The sequence below is a fragment of the Theropithecus gelada genome, chromosome 17 (genome assembly GCF_003255815.1).
Source record: "Theropithecus gelada isolate Dixy chromosome 17, Tgel_1.0, whole genome shotgun sequence".
Lineage (NCBI taxonomy): Eukaryota > Metazoa > Chordata > Mammalia > Primates > Cercopithecidae > Theropithecus > Theropithecus gelada.
Genome location: NC_037685.1, coordinates 53,609,643 through 53,622,274, shown reverse-complemented (window position 1 = coordinate 53,622,274; position 12,632 = coordinate 53,609,643). Strand labels below are relative to the sequence as shown.

Here is a 12,632-nt window from a genome sequence, read left to right as displayed (position 1 = left end):
ATACGGAAACAATTGTTACACAGATTGTTTTACAGTAGTAAACTTAAACACTACAGTGTAGGATCTTGAAAATCAGAATAAAAGGAAAACTTCAAAGGTCATCAGTATTGTCATTTTCTTTTTTCTTTTTTTGAGACGGAGTCTCGTTCTGTCGCCCAGGCTGGAGTGCGGTGGCCGGATCTCGGCTCACTGCAAGCTCCGCCTCCCGGGTTCCCGCCATTCTCCTGCCTCAGCCTCCTGAGTAACTGGGACTACAGGCGCCGCCACCACGCCCGGCCAATTTTTTGTATTTTTAGTAGAGACGGGGTTTCACCGTGGTCTCGATCTCCTGACCTTGTGATCCTCCCGCCTCGGCCTCCCAAAGTGTTGGGATTACAGGCTTGAGCCACCGTGCCTGGCAGTACTGTCATTTTCTAACATTTCTATTTACTGTTGAAGAGCCATGTTAATAGTGGGTGAGGTTATTTGGGAATGGGGTGTGTGGGTATATTTTAAGTTCATTTATCCCTCTAGAACATATGCCATATTCCTATGACCTGGATACCTCTTGCTTTCTGCTTATCCAGGGGAGGGAACTAAACAGGGTATACCTCAGTGAATTAATCCTTAACATTAATTCCATGTAACTAATACCAGCTTTTCTTTTTTTAGTTTTCCCAATATTTGCAATCCTTTTTAGTGAATTTAAAGATAAATTGAGTAGTGGCAAAGATTTAATAGTATAAAATATTTCTGCTTCTCAGTCTTTATTTTCAAGAGTTCATATTTTATTCAGAACGTCTAATAAAAATGATTTATTAGATCCAAGAACGATGTTTGATTTGCAGGACTTAGTCTATAGAAATGAAAAATGTCACTTATGAGTCTTATATTTGATTTCTTTTAAAATGGAATTTTAATATGTACCTGTTATTTTTCAGAGATATAACTACAATGAAAGGAACCATTGTTGCTCAAGTGGATTCAAGTGAGTCCTTCCAGGAATTCTGTAGTACATCTTGTTTATCTCTCTATGAAGACAAACAGAATCCTACTAAAGGAGCTCTAAATAAATCAAGATGTACAATCTGTGGTAAACTAACTGAGGTTTGTATTTTTTTACTTTATCATGTAGTTCTAACAAATAGGAATATTTTAAAGTTCATTTAAGAACTGTTAGATAATCTTTTATCAGTTCCTTAAAAATGAATATCTATAAAGACTATCTTATAAATATCCTATTATGTAATCTGATTCTCCCAATAGGATCTTAACTTATTAATATCCTCTTATATAATCTGATTCTCCCACAGGATGATTTAGGAAAAATCGTTGTGTTAATGTGCCTTTGTTTCCCTGAGATTGGGAGCACTCACAGACAGAACCATAGTGTTGAGATTGATTTTTGTCTAGTAATATATTTATTTAAACAAGCAAGCAGACTACACAAGAAATACTACAAATAATTTTGCTGAGAAGTAGAACAATTGGAATATTTTTTGATAACCTCACATTATTAATATTGTATTAAATAAAAAGTAATCTGTTTATATATAAGTCATTTGAATGATTTATGATGGTTCTCCCCTCCTCATTTTTCTAGAGAAATGTACTTTATTTATAGTTTTTAAAAATTGGTCTAAAGATTTTTAGTCTATGGAGTTTAATATCACCACTACCCAAACCTGGTTTTCTGTCATCTTCTGATACCTTTAGGGAAGTTTGTAGTGATGTCACTGATGGTTTTTTCTTTTTTTCAGTGCCATACATGTGTTCCTGTGTGTATAAACCAATTTAAATAGTTGTGAGAATGGGGCCAGGCCCAGTAGCTCACACCTATATAATCCTAGCACTTTGGGAAGCCAAGGTGGGAGGATCCCTTGAGGCCAGGAGTTTGAAATCAGTCTGGGGGCCGGGCGCGGTGGCTCAAGCCTGTAATCCCAGCACTTTGGGAGGCCGAGACGGGCGGATCACGAGTTCAGGAGATCGAGACCATCCTGGCTAACATGGTGAAACCCCGTCTCTACTAAAATACAAAAAAAATTAGCCGGGCGAGGTGGCGGGCGCCTGTACTCCCAGCTACTCGGGAGGCTGAGGCAGGAGAATGGCGTGAACCCGGGAGGCGGGGCTTGCAGTGAGCTGAGATCCGGCCACAGCACTCCAGCCTGGGCAACAGAGCCAGACTCCGTCTCAAAAAAAAAAAAAAAAAGAAAGAAATCAGTCTGGGAAGCATAGTGGGACCCTATCTGTACCTACAGGAAAAAACATTAATGGGGTGTGGTTGTGTGTCTGTAGTCTCAGTTACTCAGGAGGCTGAGGTAGGAGGATTGCTTGAGCCCAGGAGATTGAGGCTGCAGTCAGCTTTGATGGTGCCACTGTACTTCAGCCTGGGTGATAAGTGAGACACTGTCTTTAAAACAAAAAACAAAAAAAAGGCATCATTTTTCCTTTTCTCCAAACAAGCCTTATTGGGACATGCTTGTTTCTGTTCAGAATGCTTTATTATTTAGCTACTTGTCAGATTTATCTGTTTTGTAAGATTTTGTTTATTTTTCTTTTAGATTCGCCATGAAGTCAGCTTTAAAAATATGACTCATAAGCTGTGCAGTGACCACTGCTTTAATAGATACAGAATGGCCAATGGTTTAATAATGAATTGCTGTGAACAGTGTGGAGAGTACTTGCCCAGTAAAGGTGCTGGAAATAATGTTCTGGTGATTGATGGTCAACAGAAAAGATTTTGCTGTCAAAGTTGTGTCAGTGAATACAAACAGGTAATTCATGTTCTAATCAAAATTGGGCATTCTTTAGAATGTGCTTGAAACTGTTGTAATACTTCTACTCTAATAGTGTTTATTAACCGGATTTATCTTAGAATTTCATTTAATTCAATTGTTGTCATATCATGGAGAGCATACTGAATGCATATTGCTTTGTACCATTAAAGCTGAACCATCGTAAGTCAGGGACCATCTGTATTTATTCATTTGAGGTAGGTCATTTCCATGATATAACGATGGAGTTAAGTCTGGGTAAACCCGTTGTAAGTTGGAAATGTCTTAAAATGCACCTTTGACCTTGGTATTTTCAACTTAGAATGGGTTTATTAGGATGTAACTCCATTCTTATGGAACATCTGTGTATGTAGGTTATTGGCAGTAATTTTAATATTTTACATATAATGGTAAATGCTATCAGAATGATTTCTCTTTTGAATTTATTTCCTTTTTGGGAGTTGGAGAGGGGCTGCAAATATTTTTCAAACTTTTAAAGCTCAGCTTTGAAGTGGTCATGTTGTTTATATTTAAATTTTAAGGTTAAGTTTTTTGTTGTTGTTGTTGGTTTTTTGTTTTTTTTTTTTTTGAGACAGAGTTTTGCTCTTGTTTCCCAAGCTGGAGTGCAGTGGCGTGATCTCAGCTCACTGCAACCTCTGCCTCCCAGGTTCAAGTGATTCTCCTGCCTCAGCCTCCCAAGTAGCTGGGATTATAGGCACGCGCCACCATGCCCAGCTAATTTTTTTGTATTTTTAGTAGAAACGGGGTTTTACCATGTTAGCCAGGCTGGTCTCAAACTTCTGACCCCAGGTGATCCACCTGCCTTGGCCTCCCAAAGTGCTGGGATTACAGGGGTGAGCCAGCTGCACCTGTCCAGGTTAATGTTATTTTAAGGACTTTTTGATTTCTAGTTTTTTTCCATTGCTCATTGGAAAGATACTCTGTGTGATTTCAATCTTCATAAATTTATGAAGTGTTTTATCAGAAATTATTGCTTTAAAGATCTTTTCGTTGTCTGTGGAGAAGGTTTTATGAACTTTCTCCCTCTTTAGTTTTTTTTTAAGAGAAGTCTCGCTCTGTTGCCCAGGCTGGAGTGCATTGGCGTGATCTTGGCTCACTGCAACTTCCGCCTCCTGGGTTCAAGTGATTCTCCTGCCTCAGCCTCCTGAGTAGCTGGGATTACAGGCGTGCACCACCACGCTGAGCTAAGTTTTGTATTTTTATTAGAGATGGGGTTTCACCATGTTGGCCAGGCTGGTCTCACACTCCTGAGCTCGAGTGATCTGCACTCCTCGGCCTCCCAAAGTGCTGGGATTACAGGCACGCGCCACCATGCCCGGCTAATTTTTTTGTATTTTCAGTAGAAACGGGGTTTCACCATGTTGGCCAGGATGGTCTGAATCACCTGACTTTGTGATCCACCCGCGTCAGCCTCCCAAAGTGCTGGGATTACAGGCGTGAGCTACCATGCCTGGCCTCAGATTTATTAAGGTGTGAGTTATAATAGTAGTTCTTTCTCACGCAAGGTTTTGTTTTTTTGTGGTTTCAATTACTCACAGTCAGCTGCAGTTCCCAAATAGGTGAGTAGACTACAATAAGATAATTTCAGAAAGTAATTATGATAATTTGAGAGAGATTAATTATAACTAACTATAATTGTTGTTGTTTTTCGTTTTGTTTTGAGACAGGGTCTTGCTCTGTTGCCCAGGCTGGAGTGCAGTGGTGCAATTTCAGCTCACTGCAATCTACCTTTCTTGGGTTCAAATGATTCTCCTAGCTTCAGCCTCCCGAGTGGCTGAGATTACAGGCGCGTGCCACCATGCCTGACTAATTTTTGTATTTTTAGTAGCGACTGGGTTTCACCACGTTGTCCAGGCTGGTCTCAAACTCCTGACCTCAAGTGATTTGCCCACCTTGGCCTTCCAAAGTGCTGGGATTACAGGCGTGATTACCATTCCCGGCCAATTGTTGTTAATCTCTATCGTAGGTATGTGTCTGTAGGAAAAGATGTAGTATCAAAGGTTTCAGGCATCCACTGGTAGCCTCAGAATATATCTCTCAAGGATAAGAGGTGGCACTGCCATATTAGTAGATTTTGTATTCCTAGAATAAACTATGCCAGATAATTATTTTTTCAAAAATGTGCATACATTCTGATGGTTAATACTCTATTTGGTACGTTTGCATTGATATTTGTAAGTAAGATGGGTCTGTAATGTCCTTTTTTTGGTGCCTTCTTAAGGTATCAGTGTTACATTTGCTTTATAAAAATGTCCAGAGGAAAATTCATTTCCTCATATACTTAAAGCAGTAAAAATGAAAATAAATGAATTAAATAGTCAACTGAAAAAGCTGGAAAAAGGAAAATAAGCTGAAACAAAGGAGAAGAAAGGAAATAAAGATAAAAGGAGAAACTAATTAGGAATTTAAAATAGTGTTAACATTGTTCAGAATGTTGCCTCTTTGAAAAATCAGGTCTTCGAAAAACCAGGGAAAAAATACCCAGTGGTTAATTCAATCAGGAAAAGAGTTTTAAAAACAGAAATACATAAAATAAGAAATGACAAGGTAGACATGAGCATCAAAACAAAAGAACTTGACAAAAATCAGTCATAAGAACTAATTTATATAGCCCTATATAAAAATGTTGAACCTAGATTGAGTAATTTCCTGTTGAACCTAGATTGAGTAATTTCCTGTGAAAATATAATTTCCCCAACTGGACTTCAGAGCAGATAACATTAAGTAGACAAATTTCTGTAGATGAAATAGAGATAATTATTAAAGTACTACCCCACAGCAAGGAGCAGGCTCTGATGGTTTCATAGGGGAATTCCATCAAATTTAAACAAGAAAATCTCAGTGTTACTTAAACAATTCCAGAGCATAAAAAGGAAGGAAAGTAACTCATAAGTTTTTTAAACATTGTGGTAGAGTTATATGTAACATAAAATTTGCAGTTTTAAGTATTTTTAAGTATATAAGTGAGTGGCATTAGTTACATTTACAGTGTTATGCCACCATTGACTCTATTTCTGAAACTTTTTCATCATGCCATACAAAAACTGTGACATTAGCCAATAACTCCCATTTTTTTCTATCTCAGTCCTTGGTAACTTAGTAGTTTCTGTCTCTGAATTCGTATGTTCTAGATATTCATGTAAGTGAAATTATATAATATTTGTCTTTTTGTATCTGGCTGATTTTACCTGAAAGCTGAAACATAATGCTTTCAGTTTCATCCATAGTATAGCCATGATCAGAACATCGTTACTTTGTATGGCTGAATAATATTCATTATATATATATGCTACATTCTGTTTAATTTGTTGTCCCTGTGATAGATGTTACATTGTTGCCACCTTTGACTATTGTGAATAGTGCTGCAGTGAATGTTGATGTATAAAGTTGATATAAGTATCCTGGTTTTCCATTCTTTTGGATGAGTGTGGATTAGCTCAGTCATAGGGTAATTCTGTTTCACCTTTTGAGGAATTGTCAAACTATTTTACACAACTGTACCATTTTATGTTCTCAACAGCAATGTACAAGGTTTCTATTTTCTATGTATCTTTGCCACACTTGTTATGTTCCGTGTTTTAAACTTTTGATTTTTCTTGTAGATATCTTAGTATGTGTGCGGTGGTATCTCATGGTTTTGATTTGCATTTCCCTAATGACCAATGACAATGAGCAATTTTGCTTTTGTTGTTTTTTTTTTTTTGTTTTGTTTTTTTTTTTTTGAGACAGAGTCTCGCTGTATTACCCAGGTTGGAATGCAGGCGTACAATCTTGGCTCACTGCAACCTCTGCTTCCTGGGCTCAAGGGATCCTTCTGTCTCAGCCTCCCGAGTAGCTGGGACCACAGGCACAGGCCACTATGCTGCCTGGTTGATTTTTTGTATTTTTTGGAGGCATAGGGTTTCACCATGTTGCCCAGGCCTGGTCTCGATCTCCTGAGCTCAAGCCATCTGCCTGCCTTGGCCTCCCAAAGTGCTAGGATTACAGGTGTGAGCCACCGCGCCTGGCCAGTGAGCAAGTTTTCATTTGCTTGTTGGCCATTCGTGTATCATCTTTGGAGAAGTATCTGTCTATTCAAGTTCTCTCTCTGTTTTTGAATTGGGTTTTGTAGTTTTGTTCTTTTCTCTCTCTCTCTCTCGTTTTTTTGTTTGTTTTTGAGACAGAGTCTTCCTCTTTTGCCCAGGCTGGAGTGCAGCAGCGAGATCTTGGCTCTCTGCAACCTCCGCCTCCTGGGTTCAAGCGATTCTCCTGCCTCAGCCTCCCGAGTAGCTGGGGTTATGGGTGTGTGCCGCCATGCCTAATTTTTGTATTTTTTTCTTTTTTGAGATGGAGTCTTGCTCTGTTGCTCAGGCTGGAGTGCGGTGGCACAGTCTCTGCTCACTGCAACCTCCACCTCCTGGGTTCAAGCAATTATCCTGCCTTCGCCTCTCGAGTAGCTGGAATTACAGGCGCCCACCACCATGCCCAGCTGATTTTTTGTATTTTTAGTGGAGATGGAGTTTCACCTTGATGGCCAAGCTGGTTTCAAACTCCTGAAGTCAAGTGAGCCACCTGCCTCGACCTCCCAAAGTGCTAGGATTACAGGCGTGAGCCACAGCGCCTGGCCTAATATTTGTATTTTTAGTAGAGATGGGGTTTCACCATGTTGGCCAGGCTGGTCTCGAACTCCTGACCTTCAGTGATCCTCCTGCCTCGGCCTCCCAAAGTGCTGAAATTACAAGCGTGAGCTCCCTCACCCAGTCTTTTTTTTCTTTTTTTTGAGATGGATCTCGCTCTGGAGCCCAGGCTGGAGTGCGATAGTGCGATCTCAGCTCACTGCAGCCTCCACCTCCTGGTCCAAGTGATTATTCTGCGTCAGCCTCCCAAGTAGCTAGGACTATAGGCATAGGCCACCATGTCCAACTAATTTTTGTATTTTTTTAGTGGAGTCGGGGTTTCACCAGGTTGGCCAGACTGATCTCGAACTCCTGACTTCAAGTGATCTGTCCTTCTCAGCCTTCCAAAGTGCTGGGATTACAGGTGTGAGCCACCACACCCAGCTGGAAGTTTTAAATTTTGATTTACCCATTTTTTTCATTTGGTTGTACTTTCGGTGTCATTTAAGAATCTGTTGCCAAATCCCAGGTCATGGTTTACCTCTACAGTTTTTTCTAAGAGTTTTATGAGTTTAGCTCTTAATTAGGTATTTGATCCATTTTAATTTACTTTTTGTTTATTATGTGAGGCAGGGATCCAACTTCATTCTTTTGTACTGGAATTCCAGTTTTCCCACCACCACCTGTTGAAGGGATTATTCTTTCTCCATGGAATGGACTTATCACACTTGTCAAGTATGTATTGGCCAGAGATCATTTCTGTGTTCCACTGATCTACATGTGTGATCTTATGTATGTGCCACACTATTTTGATTACTGTATCTTTGTTCTAAGTTTTGAAATCAGGAAATGTGAGTTCTCCAACTTTGTTTTTTGTCAAGATTGTTTGAATATTCTGAACCCATTCTAACTTTATATGAATTTGAAGATTGGCTTTTCTATTTCTGCAGAAGAGTTTGTTGGAATTTTTATATAAATTGCATTGAATCTTTAGATTGTTTTGGGTAGTATTGGCATCTTAGCAGTAGTAAGTTATTCTATCTGTGAAAATGGCATTTATTTATGAAGACATACCATTTATTAGATCTTCTTTAATTTCTTTCAGCAGTCTTTTGTGGTTTTTAGTGTACAAGTCTTCACCTCCTTTGCTGCATTTATTCCTAGATATTTATTCTTTTAATGCTATTTCTAGTGGATTTGCTTTATTTCCTTTTCAGATTGTACATTACTAGTGTATAGAAACACATCTGATTTTTGTACATTAATCATGTACTGTGCAACTTTGCTGAATTTGTTAGCTCTACTAGCTTTATGAGTTTCATGTCATCTGTGAATAGAGGTAGTTTTACTTTTTTCCAATTTGGATGCATTTTATTTCTTAACTAATGGTTGTGGCTATAGCTTTCAATACTGTCGAATAGAAGTGGTGAAAGTGGGCATCCTTGTTGCTGATCTTAGAGGAAAAGAATTATTTTACCATTGAGTCTAATGTTAGAATGTATGGCTTTTAGTATGTTGAAGTAGTTTCTTTGTATTACTTTTTTTATTCAGTGTTTTTTAAATCATAAAAAGGTGAATTTTTCAAATGCTTTTTCTACATCCTTTGAGATGATCATGTGGTTTTTATCTTTGCTCCTATTTATGTGGTATGTTACATGGATTGATTTCTTTATGTTGAACCATACTTTTATTGGGATAAATCTCCACTTGATTGTGGTGTATAATCCTTTTAATATATTGAATTCAGTTTAGTAGTACTTTGTTGAGGATCTTTGCATCAATATTCCTGTGGGATACTGGTCTTTGATTTTCTTTCTTTTGATGTCTTTATCTGTCTTTGGAATGAGAGTAATGCTGGCCTCATAGAATAGGGTGGGTGAGATATCTTTTATCTTCTGATTTTTGGAAGCGTGAGAATTGGTGTTAATTCTTTAAATGTTTGGTAGAATTTACCTGTGAAGTCATCTGATCTTGACCTTCTCTTTTTTGGGACTGTTTGTTTGTGAGATAGAGTCTCGCTCTGTCACCCAGGCTGGAGTGCAGTGGCACGATCTTGGCTCACTGCAACTCCTGCCTCCTGGGTTCAAGCAATTCTCCTGCCTCAGCTTCCTGAGTAGCTGGGACTACAGGCGCATGCCACCATGCCCAGTTAATTTTTGAAGTTTTAGTAGACATGGGGTTTCACCATGTTGGCCAGAATGGTCTCGATCTGCTGACGTCACAATCCACCCACCTCAGCCTCCCAAAGTGTTGAGATTATAGACGTAAGCCACCATGCTGGGCCAGGACGTTTTTGATGACTGAGTCTTTTGTTATATGTCTGTTCACATTTTCTGTGTCGTCTTGTGTCAGTTTTGGTGGTTTGTGTGTTTTTAGGAATTTGTGCATTTCATCTATGCTATGTAATTTGTTGATGTGCTATTGTTCATACCATTTTCTTGTACTACTTTTTATTTCAGGAATGCCAGTAGTAATGTCTCCCTTCCATATTTTATTCTTTGTGTCTATTCTCTTGATATTTTAAAATGACCAACTTTTTGGTTTGTTTCTCTCACTTTTTCTGTTCTGTTTTATTTTTCTCTGCTCTAATCTTTATTATTTCCTTTCTTCTGCTGGCTTTGGGTATAGTGATCTCATCTTTTTCCTCAAGATGGTGAGAAGTTAGGTTATTTACTTGAGATATTTTTTCTTTCTTTCTTTCTTTCTTTCTTTCTTTCTTTCTTTCTTTCTTTCTTTCTTTCTTTCTTTCTGTCTGTCTTTCTATCTTTCTTTCTTTTCTTTCTTTCTTTCTCTTCCATTCCGTTCCTTCCCCTTCCCCTTCCCCTTCCCCTTTCCTTTTTGACAAAGTCTCACTCTATCGCCCAGACTGGAACGCAGTGGCATGATCTTAGCTCACTGCACCCCCCCACCTCCCAGGTTCAAGCGATTATCCTGCATCTGCCTCCTCAGTAGCTGGGGTTACAGGCATTTGCCACCACACCTGGCTAATTTTTGTATTTTTAGCAGAGTTGGGGTTTCATCATGTTAGACTAGTCTCAAACTCCTGATCTCAGGTGATCTGCCCGCCTCAGCCTTCCAAAGTGCTGGAATTATAGGTGTGAGCCACCATGCTGGCCTTTTTTTTTTTTTTAAAACATAAGCATTTACAACTATAAATAAATTTTTCTCAGATCACTATTTAAGCTGCATCTCATAACTTTTGGTGTTCTTTTAGTTTTGTTTTCACTCATTTCTAAGTATTTAAAAATTTCCTGTGATTTCTTCTTTGAGCCATGTTTAAGAGTGTATAGTTTAGTATCTCCATATTTGTGAATTTTCTAAGTGTTCCTTCTATTACTGATTTCTAGTTTTATTCCATTGCTCATTGGGAAAATACTCTGTGTGATTTCAGTCTTCAAAAATTTATTGAGACTTTTTTGTGGCCTAACGTAGTTCATTCTGGAAATTGCTCCATGTGCATTTGAGAAGAATGTTTATTCTACTGTCGTTGGCAAGAATAGTCAATATATGTTTGTTATTAATAACTCTAGTTGGTTTATATTGTTGTTCAAGATCTGTCTTTACTTACTTGAAATTGTGTCTAGATGGTCTGTCCACTGTTGTAAATGGTGTATTGATGTCTCCAACTATTATTGTACAGTTATGTGCTTCTACCTCCATTATTATCTGTTTCTCCTTTTACTTCTGTTAATTTTTTTAAATGTATTTTGGGGGTTTTGATATTTGCTATGTATATATTTATATTTGTTATATCTTCTTGGTAAATAGACCCTTTGTTCAGTATGTATTCTTTTTCTGTCTCTTGTATCAGTTTTTCACATAAAGGTTCTTTTTGCCTTATATTAATATGGCAACCCCAACTCTCTTAGTTACTGTTTATTTGCATGGAGTATCTTTTTCCATCCTTTTACTTTTGACCTGTTTGTATATTTGGATAAATAAATCCTTCCTTATCAGTAATTACATTAAATGTACATGGATCAAATTATCCAATCAAAAGGCAGAAATTGACAGAATAGGAAAAAAGATGGCTTTTAATTGGATAATTTGATCCATGTACACTTAACATAATTACCGGTAAGGAAGGATTTATTTCTGCCATTTTCCTATTTTTTCTTTGGTATATTCTATACCTTTTTTTTTGGTATCTCATTTCCTGCATTATAGCCTTTTATATTTAGTTTATTGTAGTGCACTGTTTTGATTTCCTTCTCATTTTTTTTTTTTTTTTTTTTTTTTTGAGACGGAGTCTCGCTCTGCTGCCCAGGCTGGAGTGCAGTGGCCGGATCTCAGCTCACTGCAAGCTCCGCCTCCCGGGTTCACGCCATTCTCCTGCCTCAGCCTCCGGAGTAGCTGGGACTACAGGCGCCCGCCACCTCGCCCGGCTAGTTTTTTGTATTTTTTAGTAGAGACGGGGTTTCACCGTGTCAGCCAGGATGGTCTCGATCTCCTGACCTCGTGATCCACCCGTCTCGGCCTCCCAAAGTGCTGGGATTCCAGGCTTGAGCCACCGCGCCCGGCCTGATTTCCTTCTCATTTTTATATTATTATTTTTAATTTTTATTTTATTTATTTTTTTTTGAGACGGAGTCTTGCTCTGTCGCCCAGGCTGGAGTGCAGTGGCGCGATCTGGGCTCACTGCAAGCTCCGCCTCCCGGGTTCATGTCATTCTCCTGCCTCAGCCTCCCGAGTAGCTGGGACTACAGGCGCCCGCCACCACGCCCAGCTAGTTTTTTGTATTTTTAGTGGAGATGGGGTTTCACCACGTTAGCCAGGATGGTCTCGATCTCCTGACCTCGTGATCCGCCCATCTCGGCCTCCCAAAGTGCTGGGATTACAGGCTTGAGCCACTGCGCCCAGCCCTCTTTGTCTTTTAACAGTTTGATTATAGTGTGTCTTATTGTGTGTCTCTGAGTTTATCCTACGTGTAATTTGTTGTGTTTATTAAATTTGTAGATTTGTGTCTATTATCAAATATGGGAAGTTTTTAGCCATTAATTTTTCAAATAATCTTTTGCACCTTTCTCTTCTTCTGAAACTCTCATAAAGTACATGTTGGTCTGTTTGATCTTGTTCCATGGGCCCCTTAGGCCTTTGCTTACTTTTCTTCGTTCTTTCCTTTACTGCTCCTCAGATTCTGTGATGTCAGTCTTGGCCTCTTTACTGCAAGTCGTTGGTAAAAGTTCTGGCTTTCTGCTGGGTCAGACCTCCTCAGTTAGGGTGGAGGTGGTTAAGTTGTCTAATTACCACCCAGTGGGGTGGA

General features: G+C 38.9%; 1 protein-coding gene across 10 annotated transcripts in view; it reads left to right on the top strand.

Moving 5' to 3' along the window:
* Positions 1 to 12,632, top strand: part of ZMYM2 (zinc finger MYM-type containing 2) — a 131,712-nt gene that overhangs the window by 45,982 nt on the left and 73,098 nt on the right. For all 10 annotated transcript variants that reach the window (XR_003116473.1, XM_025364185.1, XM_025364193.1 and 7 more), the window contains 2 exons: positions 921 to 1,086; positions 2,541 to 2,753. Coding sequence is in view for 9 of the 10 variants with exons in the window: in XM_025364185.1 (XP_025219970.1) it covers positions 921 to 1,086; positions 2,541 to 2,753 (379 nt within the window). In the remaining variant the exon portion in view is untranslated. The remainder of the gene's footprint in view (positions 1 to 920; positions 1,087 to 2,540; positions 2,754 to 12,632) is intronic.